A 20,505-nucleotide genomic window follows, 5' to 3' on the forward strand; every position below is an offset into this window, starting at 1 on the left:
AATTCCTGATGGGGCTGGTTGATGCACCAGAAAGGATCAAACTATTTCACATCATACTTCTATTATAAACACTGTAATAATTACACAATGCAGACTGTTAAAGGTCATAAAGTAAATGGCTAAATGCAGCTCTGCAGCTTCCTCACATGTGAAAGAATTCAGATTTTCCCTCCATTAGATTGTATTAAAAAAAAAAATCCATCAGACTAAATTAACCTTTCGTCTGTGTGGGAGATATTTCTGTAAATTCACATGAAATGAAGCACAAGGTCATTTCTTTTATTTGTGGATGTAACAGAATTCAACCATTAAAAAAAAAATAAAATACAAGCCATCAATACAAATAGTTTTTTACATTTCATTGTTTTCACCAGAACCGTAATTATGTTGAGAAATCTCAATTCTTTTTCTGACAAAATTCCTTTAAAAAAAACACATTTGATCCAGACTTTCTCTTAATTTACAAATTAGCGTCTGAATTTAAAAAACCTTTTAGTAATGAATTCATTCATTAATAAAGTATTTCTGCTCTACTGATAATTTCTGACTGGTTTCACAGGTTATCGACGATCGTTTGTTATATTAGTGAAGTATAATCTCTCAGTCTGTTGATGAACATTAAAGATGAACATTTGTTGGTTTTTCTTAAGTTAGCTGCCATAATTCTCTGTGCTCGGACTCTAAAGCGTTTGTTGTTGTGAGAAACCTCAGGAGTGAAACGTAAAACTTCTTCAAACTACAAAAATATGTTGTTCTGGCAAATCCAGACCACACTGGGACTTCTGCTCTTTGCATGATAGATCACCGTTAACCTTTCACCCTGCAGGATTGCACCTTCCCATGAGCATAAAGTCCCAGAAAAATACACCAGCAGTGTCGGTGAGTGAAACCCAACAACATGACAAACTTTCCTATTTTAAACAAATGTTGGCGCTTTTTCCTGAGAGCGTTTCCTGCTCCATGACGTCCCTGACGTTCACACAGGAACACTTCAGGTCAACGGAGACCCCGGACTGATCCTGGATCAGCACCGGGAGTCACATCACAAACAAACATACAAGGGAATGGGATTTTAAATTAAAAAAAAAAAAGAGAGAGAAAAGAGTTTTGTTTTTTTCCAGTCACATCTCGACCTCCGGCTCGTTGCTGGTGTCGAGGGCGGAGTCTTCCACACGGGGCCGTTTAGCAGGAGGCTCCCGGGGCTCCGACATGGCGTCCGCCTCACTGCTCTTCTTCTGATAGCTGGAAAAATTCAACATCAGCGACTGAATGAAAGTGAGGAATCTGTTAGGTGAGGAGCTGCTCTGAGGAGGAAGGCGTGAGGCTCACGTTGGACTGAAGCTCTGCCTGTGAATGTTCCCCACTTTGAACTCAGCCGGGCTGGAGGGACACGGCGACTTCACGCCTAAAGAAAGACGCACAAGACACACATCTGTCAACACAAACTGCCCTGGAGCGGATGAACAGAGAGACACTGATCCCTGTCTGAGCTCTGCAGCGCTCCGCTCTGCCACTAGTTGGAGCTACAGCCTCACTCCAGACTATCCAACACCGAAGCAAAATCTTGGAAATGTTCTCCAAAAAAAGCAGAAAGAAGCGACACAAACCAATCCCCGGCTGACAGTCATTATTAACTTAGAAATGTTAGTTTGACATCATTCATCCTGAGACACTCCAACCTGGTGCAATCAGTGGGAATTGAACCAGCAACAGGCTAGTCCCCAGTCCACCTCTCTAACCTTCAGGCCACAGCTGTTCGCAACAGCCACACTGACAACTGTCATATGATAGTTAAAAATACTGAGTTAAAGTTCCAGAGCACTTCTAACTAAAATTTAGCACAACTTAAATTTGCGTACCGACTGTTCTCTGTTCGTAGAGTTTGAAAGATTCTGTCATGTGATTTACCAGTTGCCAAAATTTGGAACTTGCTAAGTTCCAAAAAACATGATGAAATTAAAACAAAAAAAAAAAGGAAGAGTCAATTGTTCTTTGTTCTCATTGCGAATTTATCATGTGAAGCCCTTTATTTAGACCCCAAAATATCTTAATGCGTCTCAGCTGATCATCATGTTGAGTTCTGGTCTGTATTTAAAATCTTTATAAATTAAAAAGAGAAAACCTTTAAATATGTAAACATTTAGAAAAAGATGGATTAGATGATCTTTATTTGAAAAAATGAGCCATGAAGTCGATAAAAAGTGAGTTCAGTTCCCCCGAGAGCTTCAAGCACATCAGCGTTCTGCTGCCACTTCACTCGTCTCCTCCGTCCGGTCGGAGCTCCTCCTCACCTTCCAGGTTCTGGCGCGGCAGCGGCGAGCGGTTGGGCAGCGGCGAGCGGTTGGGCAGCGACGGCTTCCTGTCCGAGCTCACGTTGGAGGCGGCGTCCTCCACGTCGGCGGCGGCCAGCAGGGACGCCCGGTAGTAGATGAGCGGCAGCCAGCGCTCCTTCCTCAGGTCGATGATGTGCTCCGCCGTGTGTTTCTGCAGGTAGGAGAAGCTACACGCACACACACACACACACACACACACACACACACACACACACACACACACACACACACACACACACACACACACACACACACACACACACACACACACACACACACACACACACACACACACACACACACACACACACACACACACACACACACACACACACACACACACACACACACACACACACACACACACACACACACACACACACACACACACAGGGTTTGAGAGCGGCGCTCTGCGAAGATGGCGAGTCGGCGTGTTGCTCGCAGCGCTTACATCGTCTTCTTGTCGGGTTGGAGCAGCTTGCCGGAGAACTCTCGGAGGACGATCAGGTAGGAGAGGTACGGCGGCGTCGACGTCTCTGAAGTCTGGCTGAAGTCCTGGAACACGAACTCGATGCCGTTCCTGAACACACACACACACACACACACAGGATTGAGGCGCTGAAACTTGAACTTCCTTGTCGCTGTTCCCCGACTCGCTGACCTGTGGACCATGGACATGCACTCGCGGAACTTGGGCAGGTCGCCGTAGCTCTGGGCGAAGCGCCGCGCCAGCTCCTTGATGGTGGTGAAGGTCTGCACTCCGGGGGCGGGGCCGTCGGCGCTCTCCTGCTCCCGCTTCAGTCGCACGTACAGCTGAGGGGCGGCGCGGACAAACGTGAGCGTCTCGCCGCCCGGCGGCGGCGGCCGGCCAGCGGACCGGACGAATCGTACCTGCTGCAGACACATGACCAGCGTGTTGGCGCTCTCCATCTTATCCATCAGCCTGATGCGGCACCACGTCTCCTTGATGATGTCTCCGAAGTCGTTGTAGTACTGAGGAGGAGCACAAACCACCACATGAAACACAGCAAGACTCACGTCACACTGCTCCTTCACCCACGCCGTTACCTTCACGTAGAACATGAAGACCTTGGCGGCGAAGGCCATCTCCAGCACGCCGTGCACGATCAGCTTGCAGAAGGCGGCCAGCAGGTTCCTCCTCCTGTGGAGGTCCTCCAGCCTCTCCACCTCGGAGTCGTCGATGACTGAGGAGGCCCAGATGTGGGGTACGGGCGGCGATTAATCACGAGAAATCATATAACAGGAACGAGAGAACAAAGGCGGGGCAGGGAAACGTGTTTCAGCCAGTCGGGGGACAATGGCTTTAGCAGGTGGAAATCAAAGATAACATGAGCCTGGAGTTATGGTTGTGACACCATGTGGCTTCAATCTTTGGCAGGGCTAATAAAACGGGCTCGGAGGTGAGCCAGAGTTAATGGAATTTTCTCACGGAAAGCCATTGCCCTGATTTTATGATTTAACTCGGTGCCCTTGCCCTCCGAGTGATCTCTGATCCAGCAGCTAATAGAAAACACTGTCTGCGTAACGCAATCGTTACCAGGCAAATCCAATAAAACAATAGCTTTTTATTACATGTTCAAAAACCAATAATCCTGGACGGTATTTGGTTGAACATTTAAGAGATTCCCACCAGGACGGTTATTGGCTTCTCTGGACTGCCGTGTTTGGATGCAATATGTGGAGTTAATCCGGCGGCGGGCGGATCCAGGAGTTTACCTGCAGGACTTCACAGAGAGAACACCCCCTCGCATTTCCAACGTGTCAATCTTGTTTTCTTCATCTCGCCGCCGTCGCCGGCTCGCACGCCGCACCGCTTTGCATAACAAAGTCCCGCCGTCCTTTCATACAAATTAGTCGGGCCTGTTTCAGTCGCGGGATATTAACGGGGCTCCCTTTGTAATTGGGGGTCAATTGTCAGGTCAGGTTGGAAATCAGACCCCATTTACAGTCGGCAGGCAGCGCCACGGCGACTCATTAGGCCCAACGTGTGGCTGCGCATTTAATACCTGCAGAGCGTCGGGGGGTGGGGGGGGGCAGCGGCGGAGCCAGAGTGCCATCTGCTGAGCAGCCACCGAGCGCCGTAAACCCCACGCCAAATGCAGCTTCGAGAGGGAAAAAACTCCCCAGGTGAAGCGTTTTCTGGCGCTTTCAGAGCGGAGCCGACGGCTCCCACAGCTCTCAGCCTGCCGCGGCCTTTACGCCGAGCGGCGGCGAGGCCCTCAACGTGTTTCGCATGTCTGAGAGTCGCTGAGCTGCTCCGCCAGGGAGACGTTTCCCTCCTAACGCCTCACATGGTTTCAGTTAGGAGAGAGTTGGAGGGCTTCACACAAAGGAGCAGCAAGGACTAAAAGATTCGTGCATCTGAATCGTTTGTTTCTCTCCTTTATGGGACGTCCTCAGATTGATCTTAAAAGCTGTAAAATTCTGCTTCACTAACGACCCAACATGTGATTTATGTTCATGTTTTCCGTGGGATGTATTTCTGCTCCATTTATCTGTAGAGGCTGAGATGATTTATCTTCTAAATCTACTCCGTTCTCACAGGTGAATTAAAAAAAAAAAAATCAAAATCCTTCCTCTTCATTCATCGTATTTGAATATGCAAATGAATTTAATGAGTTTAAATGAAAGTCTTTGTTCTCAGTCTTCTCAAAATAAACCGTCAATTTGCCTGCTGGCTTCTCTTTCAACTAACTTGAGAGGAACCACAGAAACCTCCTAGTTTCAGCTTCAGCCCGGAGCAGCTGGAGGTGAACCGGGCCGCTGGCGTCTGTCTGCGCTCGGACGCAGCTGGACGCGTTTCCCCCGAGGGGGGGTGGAGGGGGTGTTTTCACCTCTGTAGCTTCACATGTGCAGGAAACGGGAACTTGTCTCGCTCACCCCGGCTCTGGCCGTCGGAGTCGGTGCCCACAAACACTTGGTCGCATACGAAGGACAACAGCTCCCTCTGCAGCTGGGGGCTGGGCGTGTAGCGCAGCAGCTCGAAGTACGAGGAGTCCCACACCAGCAGCTGGTAGGAGTGAGCCGACAGGACGTCGCACACGCCCACGAACGCCTGGGGACGGAGGAGACGGCGCAGGGAGGGGGGTCAGGAGGGGGTCAGGAGGGGGTAAAGCGGCAAAGCGTCCTACCTGCTGCCTCACGCTCTGCTCGCCGTGGGACAGACAGGTGTCGCTCCTCTCACAGAACAGGTGCAGCTGGAGCTGCTGGACCACGGCTTTCTCCTGAAACACACACAGTCGCGCTGCGTCGCACATCATCTGCAGATTGTTCAGGATCTTTTTCATCGTCTAATTGGCTTTCCGCAGGAGCTCACCCTGCAGGTCAGAGTTTCCTCGCTGGTGCTCATGGACCAGAGCAGGGAGTAACACAGACACTGCAGCACCTCCAGCAGCACCTGCAGGCAGAGCGGCACACTGAGGGAGGGGTCTGACGGGACGGCGGCGGGCGGCGGGCGGCCCGTCACGGGGCTGCCGACGGTACCTCGGCCGGCACTTTGTCCTGGCTGCTCTCCGCTGGGAGGAGAGGCGACAGCAGGTCAAACACACTCCATCCACTCAGGTCATGACAGCTGTGACGACAACACAAACACAAAGGTGAAGACACGGCGGCGGCAAAACCGGAGGCTCAAACTTCACTGCAGCCGCTGGGTCTTACTTGTGGAACGCTCTGAGCTTCTTCAGGGTCGTGAGAATCGTTCTTGTTTTCTCCTCGTCAGCAGAAAACGTTTCATTCTGTGGGAGAAAGAGGCCGAAACCCGTCATGAATAAAACTGACAGAACTTGGACTCATTTCACCACCGTCCAAATCTGAAAGCTGGACTCCATCACCAGTAATTTCAACAATAGCTGGTTCAATAAAGGTGAAGCCGCTGGACTCTGCTGAACTATAAAAGCTCTTTGCTTGAGCCGCTGCGTTGAAGAATTTTTCTAGATGTTTATTCAACCTTCATGTTCGCAGGAAGTCCTTTGAGATAAAATCTTTTTGGAGGGAGACTTGGCAAAGAAGCATCAACAAAAGAACAAAGAAAATGAAAAAAAAAAACTGAAATAGAACTAAAACAACATAAAAATATTCAGTCCAGTTCATGAAAAGTGATTTTCTTCATGATGTTCTTGTATGAAACTCCCTCACACTCCACAGTCCGGCCTCACCGTGAGCGAGTCCCCCAGCAGGGTCCTCAGCTGGTCCACCCAGCGCTGCACCAGCGAGTCTCTGGCGGGTCGGGCCATGGAGCTCCACACCGTCTTGTCCCTGCACAGACTGAGGTAGGTGCAGGCGGCCGCCTCCAGGACGGCGGCGCCGGACTGCTGGTTCAACACCGCTTCCATCTCCGCCATCAGGTTGGACAAGAGCTGTGGAGACGACGCGGATTCATGACATGCGCCGAGTTAAAGTGCTTTAAAAACCTGCTTGAAAAATATGCATCAGTTACATATTTTAATTCAATTAAAAAGAATAAGTGGTCTGTGTGGTTTGAGATGCTCGATGCAGACCCTGGAGTTCTCAGCCTCTGGACACTGTGGGAGGAAGAACTGAGGAATCCTCATCAGGGAGGCAACAACGTCACAGTTACTGGAAAACTGAGAACATATCAAGAAAGAGTAGAAGTTATCTGAAAGCGCCAGACAGGAAGGAGGTGTGAAAACAGAATCAGCCGGCTCTGGAGAGGAAAACACCTTGGACAGTAACGCTGGGAGCATCTGGAGGAAATGCCTGGTGAGCTTGTAACAGTCGTCGAACTGGATCCTCTTCTCTCTGGTGCTCGGTGCCTGATGGAAGGAAACACAGACAACACTGCCGTCATGAGGTGTCAGTGACCTTCGTCCCCTCTGACCCTCTTCCACTGACCCTCCTTGATCCGATCCGTCCCGCCAGGATCGACCCTTCCGAGGCCTGACGCACCGACGCCAACAGGATCTCCACCAGCACCGCCTGCTCCTCCTCAGTGAAGCCTAAACATCGCAGCCACGCGGTGAATTCCCACTGCTGGGAGGGTTTGAAAGGCTTACCGGCTGCAGAAACGGTCGTTCTTCCTACCTGTGCTCTCTGAGGAGGCTTCCTGCAGCAGGGCAGACGTGAAGGCGGGCCAGTCCTTCAGCAGAGACCCTCCACAGTCCCACAGGCTGTCCACCAGGTACACCACGTGGTTGTGCAGCTGAGGACACACACACACACACAGAGCTTATGACGTTTGCAGCTTCACTGAGACTCATTCAGCTGAACTGCAGCCAGCGATCCGTTCACCTCGGACTTCTGGGAGAACTTCAGCAGAGCTTTCAGTTCCGCAAAAGCTTGTCGTTTGTGAGCCTCGACCTCATTCACTCTTTCCCGGATGTCGTATGAACAAACTGCAGCGCTGAGGAGCCTGACAGACAAACACACATCCAGGGTGAGCGTCAGAGTCCGGGTCTGAGGAGGAGGCGGAGACAACCGGACCTGGAGAAGAGCAGCTCCCCCGCCGTGGCCGCCAGGGGGCGCTGTGACGAGTAGACCAGCTGCAGGACCTCCCGGTAGTCGTCCGGCGTGAGCAGGTCTTCAGACGTCCTGAGGAGAACGAGCGAAGTGAGATGAGAACTCGCCCAAAGAAACGTTTCCAAAGCAATGACGGATTTCAGGCTGACTTCGAAATGACGAGCAGCAGCTTCATGGCCTGAACGGCCACTTCTCCGTCTTTATCCAGCGTCATCGAGATCATCCGGTCCTGAAGCAGACAGAGGGTTTCAATGCATGAGCAGCACTCAAACAGAAACCTGACACTTGGAAGAAACAAGAACAAACATTGAATCTGATGCAAAAATACTGATTTGGCACAAATTAACCAGTAACTAAATAATTGATCCACAGACAGAAGATAAAATAATTGCTTTTTTCCCTCCAAAGGAGGTCTGATCACCTTGAAGCGGCTGGTGAACAGGTCGAGTTTGTTCAGGAAGAGGGGATTGTCGTACAGACCCTGCAAAGCCAACACGCACTTGAGCCGCACCTCTGCTTCCTGAAAGACGGTAAACACAAATACTGACCACATCTGTATATATAATACACAAGTTTATAAGAACAAACTAATCACTCAGAGCTTCACGATCGATTTGAGTGAACGCAGGTTTCCGTTTATTCACCTTGTCGTGCATCATCCAGCCCAAATATTTGAGGTGACTGTCGTTAAGAAAAGAACTGTAGAGCTTTATCCAGGAGCCCAGCTCCTCCGTGCAGACAGCGCGGATTTCTGGAAGCACGTCACTGACAGAAAACAGAGTATTTTACATTTACAGGGAAAATAAATGGGTGTAAAAAGCTAAAGAGATGAGACCGAATGTCAGATGATCTGTACCGATATCGCTTGAGGAAAACTCCCTTGAAGATGATGTCCATCATGCTCTCTATTTCTGCTCGCTTCTCTTGCAACTTTGAGGAGAGTCAAAACAGCCAAACAGTCACTCGGACGATTCAAAAGACAAAATCCTGACATCAAATCCACGCGATTCACCTCCTACCTCGGCAATCTTCGTCGTTATTCTGGCCAGCTGCTGCGCGGTCTTCTCCCTCACCTTCTCCTTCCTCTTCACCTCGTACAGTTTCTGATTGTTTTCAATCCCCACGCCCAGGTTGAGGGCGACGCCCACCAGAGAGGTCAGCAGCTTCAGAGCTTCTCAGAAACATCCACATGAAGAGAGCACAGATCAGTTTACCGCATTCACTCAGCTGCGTGTGTGTGTGTGTGTCCGTGTCCGGTGAGTCTCACCCGCGAGCGTGCACGTGTGTCTGAAGGCTCGGACGTAGGAGTTGGACAGCTCGGTGAGCAGCGAGATGAGGGAGTTCATCAGGTAGTTGTCGAAGAGGACGCTGTGCTGACAGCGAGCCACCAGCACGGACACGAAGTCAGAGAAGTCGGAGTAAAACCAGCGGCCGTGCGGCGGCGGCTGCACCAGCGGGTACTCGGCGCTGTCCTGCAGCCAAGAGAGGAGACGAAACACTAACTCACTGCGTTGAAGAGATCCACAACAGTAGATCCTACTGACAACTTGAAAACAGTGTAAAGTCTTTTAACTGGGAGAAACCAGATAAAGCAGAGAGAAGACTGACGTTATCCATTGGCCAGGTGACGGTGAGAATCCACGGGAAAGCCAGAAACTTCTTGTACTGCATTCCAGCAACCTGAAAAAAACCCCAGATCACACGTGATGCGGTGCTGCAAATCAATCCCAAGTGTACAAAAACTCAGGTAAATGAACATATCTACAGCAGTGATGTGAAGAACAGACAGAAATCCTCTCACCTTATCCAGCTCCTCGATCATCTTACTCAAGACTCCACTGTCCTCTTTGCTCTGACACATCTCTGCAGTGACGACACCTGGAAGAAGCACACGTGCACGGTTCAGGCTCGGTGTATCCACGCTCGTACGCGTCCTGTATTCGAGTGTATCCACTCGCCTTTGCACCCAGAGCACTGGATGAAGAAGCTGATGAGGTCCAGGAGAGACGAGTCTCTGTCCAGCATGTACGCCTCGATCCAGTCGTCTATCACCACCTGCTCAGACGCCACGAGGAACGCAAACAACAATGCAGTAAATCAAATAATATCAAACATAAATCACAAAGTACTGGACCAATCATATAAAATCCATGTTGTGCAGCTGATTTGATCTGTGCGGCTCCAGCAGAGGTGAGCTTTCTTCTTACCTGCATGGCGTTCTTGCCCATGGTGATCACCTCAAACAGGGTGACGGACTCCACCTGCTCCTCCCTGTCGTGTCTGCTCCCCTCCTGGCCGGCGCTGCTGCAGCTGGCTTTGGCTGTTTTTCGCTCCACATCCTCAGAGTCCTCTGGCGTCCTCCACTTCCGTTTCTGCACAGGTGGAAAGAAAAAAAAATGTTCATGCAAACAAAATGCTTTTAAAAAAAACTTGATAATACCAGAGTCGTCTTATCTACTTCTTGTGCTTGTAAACTGAGAAATAAAGCTGTGTCATCACAGAATTTAACACTTACCGCACTCTTTTGTAGATTCTCATTCACAGATTCATCATCCGAGATGTTGATAATGCTGGAGGAGGAATCATCGTCGTGGGAATCCGCACTGGGAGACATGAAATTTGATTATGATTGCAAAGAAAAAAAAAACAACATGTTAACTGAAGAGACAGCTTGTCCATATTTCTGATAACAAGTTCTCGGCTGTGTTTGAGGACCTGGAGACAGCGATCACTGAGTGCTCGGGTATCATGTCCTCCTCGGATCTCTGCACAGAACTCAGCTGTGCGTCTCCGTATCTGCAGAGAAACAGAAGATATTTCAGAAAGCAGGTCTTCTTAGAAAAAACTTTATGCCGGACTGAATAGTCCTATTTGTCATGTTCTAAAACATCTAAAAATCATGAAATCAAAGTATGATTGAGAGAAATGTTGTAGATAATGTTCATCTAATGCAACAGTCCAAGGTAAATTTCACTTACTCAATTCTGTAACCATGAATAATTTGTCCACCAGAGAAAAGATGCGGTTAAATGAAACCCTATCTGGAGATCACACCTAAACTTCAATATTATTAACTTATAGCAGAGTTATTTTACTGGCTCACGAACCTGATGAAGTTTCTAGTTGGTTTTGTCCAAGACTTTTTTTTTTTTTTTCATTCTTGCAGTCTTGCATGTTTTGGACTTCAATCAAAGTCAAAATGCATCTAAATATCCTTTTTCAGCTTGAACTACACACCAGATGGATAAGAAATGCATCATAAAAAAAATGCAAAGATAGCTGGAAGATGGCAGCTAAGTATTCTCTTCAGAGGTGGGAATGGAAATTTGAATCCAAATTATAACATTTATTAACTCAAAACAATCTCTACATTTGACTCCCAGATGTCATTTTCTGAACAGCAGTTAATGATGTGATGTTGACAGAAATTAATAACAAAGACCACGCTTTCAATGTGACATATACAGTATTTGTACTTCTTAAACCAACTCTGGCATTAAAGAAAAAGTTTTTTGCAGTTGCAGCTTGGAGACAGACAGACATACTAGATTAATCTAACAGACAAATCCTTCTGGGGGGCTTGGCTGTGGAGTAAAGCTGGATGTGGGACTGACAGATGTCACACAGCCAACATAACCGTGCAAAGCTTTATGGGATTGATTCAATAACACTATCAGATTATACGAATCTGCAAGTCAATCTAAACACTTCATTCGGTAGAATGTCGACTATTTGAGCCCTCAGTGAGAAATAAATCAATCAAAGTGACCATGTAAGCACAGCTAGTGAAGAGTGTCCATCGAGCCATCTTTCATTCACCTTCTCCAACTGGCAGGTGGAGTCAGACGAGGATGAGTCGAGACACTTGAGTCAGGGAAGTTTGGATCGCACAGGACTACATGCTTTAATTCTCCACGACAGATCGAAGAGGTCGCATGAACTGACTCTCTTGGTGTCTTTAGCAAAATAAATGCTTTGCAGAGGACGAATAACACAGATTAAAGCCAGCCGGACGAGCGGGTAGCTCCAAAACTTTTCCAACTTACCCTATTATTTTGGGTTCAGTCTCCGGTGGATTTCATTAAAGTGCAGTCATTTAAATATGTCGGAGTATAAACTGAAACATTTCCACGGATATCCTTCTTCTCTGCTCCAGCTCTCACAGTCAAGTTTCCGGACAACCTAAACATTCTCTGATTGGCTGCTGAGGCGGAACACTCTGCAGTGATTGGATGTTCGGACACGTCAATCATCTTTAAAGTCCCACTTCCGGGCCTTTGGCCGAGAGAACAGCAACATGGCGGCGGAGTGTGATTTGTTTACCTGAAACAAGAGCAGCAGCTCAGGCTTTTTACAGGGTTTCTACTCTCACTGCAGCAACAAAAGGACATAAACGCACCTCAACGTGTCGTGTTTTAACCCCTGTTGCTGTCACCTCTGACCGGAATGTAAATAAAGGCCTCCATTTAGGCTCCTGCGTGGCTGTTAACCCATGGAGCGCAAGAGGTTGTTACGGCGTGTACTGACATGAATTTGAACAGCAGGGGGAGCCACTAGCCTAGAAAACCGAACTCTTTTGCATATTCCAATGCTGGCAGGTTTCCTGCACATTATTATTATTAGTAGTAGTAGTATTCAGTTTATTAATTTGTGCATTTGAAGACCTTTTCCTCTGTTTATTGTCAGTAATATTCCTTCAAATCAGCGCTCCTCAAACGCATCACTGGCGGTTTTGTGTGGTTGTAATACCGTAATTTCGCCACCAGATGGAGCATGAGCTCCGTGGTGCAGAAAAACCTTTGGCTGGAGCGCAGCTCAAACTTTTTTAATTTATTTTTCACACTACCATGCAAACTATATCAGGAAGTCATCTCACAACACACTGTTGTGTTATAGTATACCACCAAACAAATAATCACTGGCTTTATTCATCCTCTGCCAAATGCAACCTTTCAAAATCACAACCAAGCCATATTAACACACATTTTATGTGTAATTATGCGATTAACTGATGGAAAAGGAAAGCACGTGTGTCTCTCCTCCCTTCCTATCAACTTGTCAGTCATGTATGGAACCACATCAGGATGCTATGGAGGAACTGTTGATGTAAACATCAGGGTTTTGTACAGAGTGCCAACATTCAGCCTATACTTACTGTGATGTCAGTGAAAAAAGTGAAAAAAAGTGAAAAAAATAAAAAACCACAGACTTTGGTTGAGATTTTAATGTAAAAATTAACTGTGGAACTCTGTGCTGTGAAATTTCGTGCTGTGATTTCTAACCCAGCTCACCCCTGAACAAAAAATACCTGTTTTAATAGAGTCCTATACTGCACTTATGGAATTGAATGTATGGACCCTGATAACTGATTTTGTTTTCTTGCATGTCCGATTTCTGTCCCATGAAGGTGCAGACTGTAATGCCAGATCACATCTCTTTCCAGCGTCGAAAAGACGCCGCAGGAGCTCCATATAAAGGCTAAATGTGGTCTAAATGACATCGTTAGGAACGTCTTAACATAAAATTTAATCATGTTTTCGACATGTATTTTTGTACTGCTTCTTGGCTCTGTAGTCCCATTTCATAAGTTGGCATACAGTTTCCCTACAGCAACATTTGATTGTCTCAGCAGCAGATGATTGGAAATGCAAAGCAGTTGGTGAGCCAAGTGAAGCTATAGGGAAAATGAAGTGAAACTGTATGCCAACTTCTGAAATGGGACTGCAGTTATAAACAGAGGTTTATAAAAAAAAAAAATCACAGTTCAGTCCCCACTACTTTCTTTACATTTCTATTTATCGCTGGCACCAACATGAATGTGACTCTGGGTCATGAAACCAGCGTGTCTCTTCCACCTTTGAGGAGCATGTTTCAGAAGCTCTCCAGCATGTTGCCTTATGGATTCCTCAGTGGTCGTCTGATCGTATTTTATAACTCCATCTGCACAAGCAGAAAAATACTTAATGATCACAAATATCGAAAAGCAAGTCCCAATATTTGTGAGCAAAATTATGCTGCCTGTGCACGACAGAATTCAAAAGCATCCCAGCAAATGTTGTGACAGCCATGGCAGACAGTTTGCATTGTATTGTATTGGTGTTGGTATTGCCGTTTTTCTTCTCTTGGTCAACATGCCTTGGCTTGTATTGCTCGGAAAAGTCTCATCTTCTCCAGGGCTCCTTGGGGCCGGAGGGCCAGGGACTGACGCCCTGGGGCCAGCCGTTCTTTTTCCCACCAGCAGCTCAGGCTCTGGGCTGCTCATACCTCGGATCCCTGGGTGGTCTCCCCCTTGACCCAGGGGTACAGGCTGCAGTTTGGATGCTGGCCCCCTGTCTCCATGTTACTTTGGAGGATTCATTGATAATGAGTGGAGAACAAAACCAAAGAACTTCTTCACCTGTTGCATTTGATTTTTATTATTTCATTTTACATTAAAAAAATCTAACAGTAGTGCAAAGAGGGAACAAAGAACTACATTCAGTCCCAAACAACTGACTCACGGGTGGCGGGGGCGGCATAGGGACACAAGAACCTACATGATTCACATAACTTTCACATCCCACTAATGTTTAGCTAAAGGAAAATGTATAGCACCTTTTCACAGTCATAAACCCGTGGGTTCAGTTAGTGAGAGGAGAGGAGACTGGTTCCCACGTCAGGACAGCAGCTGCGACACGAAGGTCACGGCCTGGTGGAGGTCGTCCATCAGCTCTTCAGGCAGCGACGACGCGACCGACGTCAAGCTTTGAGTTATTTCTAAGATCCTACACAGAGACGAGTGGAAGGCCATTAACAGACCACCGCTGAATTAATCATCATCATCTTCATCATCGTCATCATTGGATTTGAACTCACCAGTTGATATAATGAGCAGCCAGCTGAGGCTCGTGCCTGGAGCCTTCCTCCACCACAAGAGACTGTTTCATCTGTTTGAAGTTGGCCTCAATATCCTTCTTTATTTCAGAGAAGACCTGAATTCCCCTGAAGGAGCTGATGACTTGCTGCAAAGAACAAAAGCACACAGCCAAATCTAAGGGAATGAGAAAAGGAGCCCAGCTGGAGGAGAAACGGGGGGAAAGCTGTAATTCATTCTGCTCACATATATAACCGAGAGCTGGTGGGCAATGTACTTATGACTTCCGAGGTGCCTGACGTCCTCCTCCAACTGCTGACTCAGCACCAGGAGCTGGTTCAGTCTGGAGACGTGGAAGTAGTACTCTGCAAGAAAAGCTCACATCGGGTCTTCTGCGGTGGTGAATGGCGTCCGAGCCGGACCTCGGCCGAGTCTCTCACCGTCCATCAGCGGCCGTTCCAGCATGTCGACGGGGCTGCCTTGAATGAGGAAGACTTCCACACGAGGAAACATGGCTGACAGACCCACCATGTCCAGGTAGTCCTGAGGAAGCACAGTTTCAGTCACACTCCGAATCACAACCGTTTCAGCGGCTTAACGGTAGATGTGATACCTCCAGCTGTGGCATAGGCTTTGGTAGATGTTCAAGGCACTGCAGCATCTGGTCAAGAATTTCTGATCCTTTAAAGGGAAAGAAAAAAAATGCAAGATGTGTAAAAAAAAAAAAACACCTCTTGTTTATGTTACTATTATTATTATTAGTAGTAGTAGTAGTAGTATCATTATTATTGTTTTCATTATTATTATTATCATTATTATTACATTAAAAAAATGAATGCAGCATTGAAACAAACAGATGTGACTGGAAATGTGGGGTGCATCCTGATGAGCATTACTGTCTCCAGGTGTATGAATGCTCGAATATTTTCATTATTTCAAATATGAGTCGACAAACTTGTCGGCTGTTCCTGGTTTGTGGTGGATTCGAAAGTGGGAATTTACCAAATGGTAACTTTCAGAGTTCCCAAGCGCTAATAACAGTGAAGCTTTATTGAAATAATAGAAAATTTATTAACAAGTACTCTAGACATATTCCATAAAGTACAAAAAAATAAATAAAACTGTCATGTTGGGAAAATTCACTACAATATGATCTGAAATGTTGCACTACTATAACGAGTTTCCTGTTGAAGTTTTACTTAAGATAATGCTTCCTAAAATTCAATAGTGTAAAAATTATGAAGCAATACTCGAGTTTTTGTTCCTTGTGCCCCTGATGTAATATTCCTAATACAATATTGACTCAACGTTCGGTGTTCTACTTTAGTTTCTTCTGCTTGAGGAAACAGTGAGACGCACCTTGAACCTGGAAAGTGTCGGCCTCCTCCGGACTGCAGCCTCGTCCCAGCTGCTCCTGGAACTGAAACATCACCACATTACAGATAAATAGACTGCAAAAGGCTGATTAAACTGTGTCACGGCTGATATTATAGAACACGTTTCCATATTTATATAATCTGAAAGCACATCGACATTGAAATGCACGTCCAAGGTTCTTCGAATAAGATCATTATGTGAAACATATGTAGCACATTATCAAAGTATTGGAAGAAGAGATATATGGACGCAAAGATTAGAATCATCAATAAGTATGAAACACTTGTGAAAATAAAGTGTCTATTATGTCTTTATTGTGTTTATCTATCTGTATCACAAAATGTAAAGAAACGGTTATTGATAAGTAGATAAAATCTGGGGGGAACTCCAGCGTGCAGATCCAAGTATTGCAACCAAAAGTCTTAAGGATTTAACGCATTACACTGATGTTAAATGGAAAAAAAGAAAACAAAACTCAGAGGCAATGTGCAAAACAATTCTTATATGTGGAAGATAATGGAAACAAAAGTTGTAAATCCCAAAAAATTAAGTGACAGAATGTAAGCATGGAGAAAAGACATCAAATAAAAAGTGAGGCAAAGTCGGTGGCAGGAGGTGACTGGATGAATCATGAGAGGAAAACATGTTTTTTTAAGCTGCATTTTGAAGAGTGAGTGGGAAGATATGAATTTTAATGATAGAGGTAGATCCATTCCATAGCATAGGGCCTCTAAAAGACACATTAAACTTATGGTGAGATGTGCAACTAAAGGGGGAAGATTGATTGTTATTAATACTACTTAATAATAACAGTATTAATAATACTGTGTCTGGTACAACATGAATGAGGCACATCTGAGAAACTGAAGACATTTCGAAAAGTGCCATGCAAGAGGATCTTGGTTACTGGAAATAAATTATGAATAAGCAAACAGTTGTGATGGGTATTCAGTTTGTGAATTGGTCAAAACAGAGTAATTTATGAAAAAGGTGTTGATGGAGAATCCAGCATAGAGTGAGGGATAAATCTTTTCAGAATAAAACATACTTTCTTTAGGTTGCAGGGATAAGAAGCCATCCAGATCATAATCATGATATTTCAAATAAGGAAACAAAAGCCATTAAATGAAAAGAAGGATGAATTAGAGGACAGCGTTTTCTAAATATGACCATTGTTGTTGTGGTTCTTTTGCAAATTTAGCATTCCATCAACTAAAATTCCCAAAGGTTTTGCAGCTTTTACTTGCTTGATTTCAGATCTATTAATAAATATTTACATTTGCTCTTTGGGAGAGGACATATTTTTATTGAAAAAGATCACAAAGTCACAATAATTCACATTCAGTGTTAATTTACTGTTTGGAGCCATTTAGACATAGAAGATATTTTGTCATTTGCAGAGTCAATCAAATAATTGAAGTCATTATGAGTTGGTAGACTGGCGTCATCAGCAAGCAATGAGGGAAATAAAATGTTCACAAGACATGACTAAATCATTTATATGAATCAAAAATAACAGAGGGCCCAGGATTGAACCCTGAGGCACTCCATGTGTGATTCTGGATTTAGTAGAAAAGCAACCACTAAGACATGGGTGTGTCTCTTATGCCAGTGTTTTGACTTGATTTTATGCACATGCTGCATGTAAACATCTTTACCACTAACACTGAACTGTGGCTAATTTAAGAACGTTTCTATCTTAGAAGGACGCAAACATCTGTGAGGAAGAAAGACTTGGAAACGACTGCAGGAAGAAGCAGGATGTTTATCCCTGCTGAGGCATTTCACCTCTGTATAGAAAGCAAATGACTATGAGCGTGGGCCCTCTGTAAAAAACTTTCAAACACAAAGAAAACTGAGGACTTATAGTCTATGTTTGAGACAATGTGGCTCTAAGTTTAATAATTTGTGTGTAATAACATCTTCAACCCTCTGTTTCGTATTCGTGTGTGATAATATTTGAAATTCTTTTATTCTACTTCAAAGTATTCTACTTCAAAAAATAATCTTTCTTCACATCTGTTATACTTTTGTATTTATTTTGTAACTTTTTCTGTTCAGGAATCTATATGGTTTGCAGTGGATTTTTTTGTGGGGGGCTATATGTTTGTATTTCTGTGTGTACATTTAAATATTTGGACACATTTTGTAAAGCTGACTCCTAAAACAATGCACAAAAAATTTAATGAAAAGTACTGTATTGTTGTTGTGCAAATGGCAATAAATAGATATACTGTTTTGTTCTATTTTTGTCTTTTATTATCATTTTACTCCTTTGCTGTGTATTTGGCAGTTGTCTATCACTGTGTATTTCACATGACAGTATTTATGACTGTTTTTTCCAAAGCTGTAAAAGACATGAACAGTATTTAAACTGCACAGAAACACAAGAATTCAGAGCAGTTTCCTACTGTTGTCACACATTTGTATAATCTTGTAGAGAAATCTTGTAAGAAAGGAATGGAGTTAACACTATTTTTAAGCTTTAAATTATAAAAAATGTTTTAAGTCTCAAAATGCCCTCCAACAATGTCTAAAGGAAACTTACAAGTAGGCTATCTCATTAACTGCCCCATGCACCAGGGATGTCAGAGATTAGATAAATGACATTTCTTTGGGTTGTATTTTGTGTATAATGCATAACATTAACACATTGTACTACTCAGCAAATTATGGCAATCTTTTACAATTATTCTGTAAGAGAATTATCCCATTCAGATAATTACTAAAAACAATGAAATGTAAAACATAAGTGGTTTTGGTCAGTTTTCCAACAGATTTTTCACAGCAAAATATCCTCTTTTTTTAACCAGCTTTTAAAAGTCACTCAAGTAGAAAGTCCTTAAATACTCTCCACCAAAACTTTGCATTTCTTAAGAAACGTCACATTTAATGGGTAAAAATGAAAAGAAAGATTCAGAAGTTTTATGTGCAGTAGGGTGAACTTTGGATAATGTAGCCAGCTGTTTGTTTGTTTGTTTGTTTGTTTGTTTGTTTGTTTGTTTACCTGTTGCATCTGTGCCCTGATGAGGAGGTCCAGCTGTCCACACAGACAGAGCATCTCCAGGCCCACCTGCTCCGGACTCAGCCGGACGGGCATCAGGGGTCTCTTCACCTGCAGCTCCACTGACCACACAGCAAACACATCAGCATCACGTCATGCCACCTGACCCCCCCTCCAGCCCCCGGATCAGCCCCGGCTGACCCCCACACAGGGGTCAACAACACCAGCAACCTGTCAGAAAGTGCACTTGTCTGCCATCTGTCCCACAGGTCTGAGGGAGGGCAGGGGAGGGAGTGGTCAGAGAGTCGAGGAGGCTGAATCTTCAACACATCAGTGAGAATCATAATAAACAAAGCTGCGTGATTCATAAAAGCCTGCAGGATCTCACCTTTGAACGCCTGATGGTAGACAGGAGGCTGACAGAGCGGCTCCGAGGCTCTCACTGCCATGTCTGCTGCTGCTGATCACTCCGGATCTCCTGGTTCTCACCGGCGGATCAAAGGCGCCATGGGAAGCTCGTGCGAGGAGAAAACTGCTCGTGCGATCTGTTGCATCTGGTTTGAAGATGATCACACTGTCGGATAGAATAGCTCTCTTCGACCCGGATGCGTCGCCTCCCTCCTCCTCCTCCTCCTCCTCCTCCTCCTCGCCGGGTGACGACGCTCACGCGCGGTTGCGAGAGTCCGCGCGAGCCGGGCGCATCAACAATGATGCTGATGATTTTGACAATTAAACACAAACGCACGCACACACACACAACGCAGAAGCCGCCTCCTTCAGCCGAGCGGGGAGTGTGTGAATGTGTGTGGCGCGTGCGGCATCGCGCGCCCCTCAGTCTGCGCTCAGAGCAGCAGCCTTCCTATGATGTCATGGTTTTAGAGGCTGCAGCTCCCAGCAACACCCAGGTTCAGCATCAGGGGAAAAACTCTTCTACAGGACTGAATTCTCCGTTTTACCTCTAACACAGCCTCGGCTTTTCACAAAACAACTCAACAATCAGTCAGCGTGAAGATGTAAACAATTTTAACGCCAGTTTGAAGACATTTTGAAGTTTATCTCCTATGTAACTAATGTACGGTGGCCCAGAAGGGCCAAGGCAACCGCAAAATCCTCAATGCAACAGAAAGCCACAACACAAATGAAAAGGCAGTAACACAACAGCAAAAACCACGGGACAAAGCCAATCCCACTACACAACAGCAAAAAGCCACAACGGACTTTGTTTCCAGGGGACAATATTTTCTGAGGGAACCAAACATTGTGGCAGCACACAGATTGAAGTTATAACTTCAACCAACACTGGTGACTTCCAAAAGCACATGATGTGTAATAAATAAATAAATAAATAAATAAATAAATAAATCCCAATAAGTAATGTTGACAGTGTTTCAAATCAGAACTGAAGTCTAAATAAAAGGTAACAGAGGTACTCCCCCCCCCCC

General features: G+C 45.5%; 2 protein-coding genes across 2 annotated transcripts; both read right to left on the reverse strand.

Annotated features, from left to right (window-relative positions):
• Positions 1-258: 258 nt before the first annotated feature.
• LOC115402780 (cohesin subunit SA-2) lies at positions 259-12,004 on the reverse strand. The gene is made up of 32 exons (XM_030111321.1): positions 11,876-12,004; positions 10,545-10,625; positions 10,345-10,432; positions 10,037-10,201; positions 9,788-9,884; positions 9,631-9,707; positions 9,438-9,509; positions 9,097-9,301; positions 8,849-9,000; positions 8,686-8,759; positions 8,474-8,594; positions 8,251-8,349; positions 7,979-8,058; positions 7,794-7,901; positions 7,602-7,722; positions 7,395-7,512; positions 7,206-7,309; positions 7,034-7,126; positions 6,851-6,937; positions 6,509-6,709; positions 6,012-6,088; positions 5,838-5,925; positions 5,671-5,751; positions 5,486-5,578; positions 5,235-5,409; positions 3,402-3,538; positions 3,225-3,326; positions 2,995-3,146; positions 2,785-2,913; positions 2,292-2,500; positions 1,330-1,405; positions 259-1,242 (listed from the first exon to the last, which is right to left on the reverse strand). The coding sequence occupies exons 2-32, from the start codon at positions 10,577-10,579 to the stop codon at positions 1,122-1,124; spliced, it is 3,537 nt and encodes a 1,178-aa protein (XP_029967181.1). The 5' UTR covers positions 10,580-10,625; positions 11,876-12,004; the 3' UTR covers positions 259-1,121.
• A 2,230-nt stretch (positions 12,005-14,234) lies between these two features.
• Positions 14,235-19,194, reverse strand: LOC115402782 (uncharacterized). Its single transcript, XM_030111328.1, has 7 exons — positions 19,067-19,194; positions 16,042-16,102; positions 15,296-15,363; positions 15,123-15,225; positions 14,929-15,047; positions 14,685-14,830; positions 14,235-14,593 (listed from the first exon to the last, which is right to left on the reverse strand). The coding sequence occupies exons 1-7, from the start codon at positions 19,157-19,159 to the stop codon at positions 14,485-14,487; spliced, it is 699 nt and encodes a 232-aa protein (XP_029967188.1). The 5' UTR covers positions 19,160-19,194; the 3' UTR covers positions 14,235-14,484.
• Between the last annotated feature and the right edge of the window lie 1,311 nt (positions 19,195-20,505).

Source organism: Salarias fasciatus, chromosome 16, assembly GCF_902148845.1.
Source record: "Salarias fasciatus chromosome 16, fSalaFa1.1, whole genome shotgun sequence".
NCBI classification, from domain to species: domain Eukaryota; kingdom Metazoa; phylum Chordata; class Actinopteri; order Blenniiformes; family Blenniidae; genus Salarias; species Salarias fasciatus.

What these genes read in the sequence shown, in the direction of transcription:
- LOC115402780 (XM_030111321.1), bottom strand. Translation starts at nt 10,579, where the DNA reads ATGATACCCGAGCACTCAGTGATCGCTGTCTCCAG. An exon ending in GGGGAGCTGCTCTTCTCCAG is followed by an intron (nt 7,723 to 7,793) that starts GTCCGGTTGTCT and finishes TTTGTCTGTCAG; the next exon opens with GCTCCTCAGCGCTGCAGTTT. An exon ending in GCCGCGCCAGAACCTGGAAG is followed by an intron (nt 1,406 to 2,291) that starts GTGAGGAGGAGC and finishes GTCTTTCTTTAG; the next exon opens with GCGTGAAGTCGCCGTGTCCC.
- LOC115402782 (XM_030111328.1), bottom strand. Translation starts at nt 19,159, where the DNA reads ATGCCCGTCCGGCTGAGTCCGGAGCAGGTGGGCCTGGAGATGCTCTGT. An exon ending in TCAGGGCACAGATGCAACAG is followed by an intron (nt 16,103 to 19,066) that starts GTAAACAAACAA and finishes GTGATGTTTCAG; the next exon opens with TTCCAGGAGCAGCTGGGACG. An exon ending in AGCCTATGCCACAGCTGGAG is followed by an intron (nt 15,226 to 15,295) that starts GTATCACATCTA and finishes GTGCTTCCTCAG; the next exon opens with GACTACCTGGACATGGTGGG.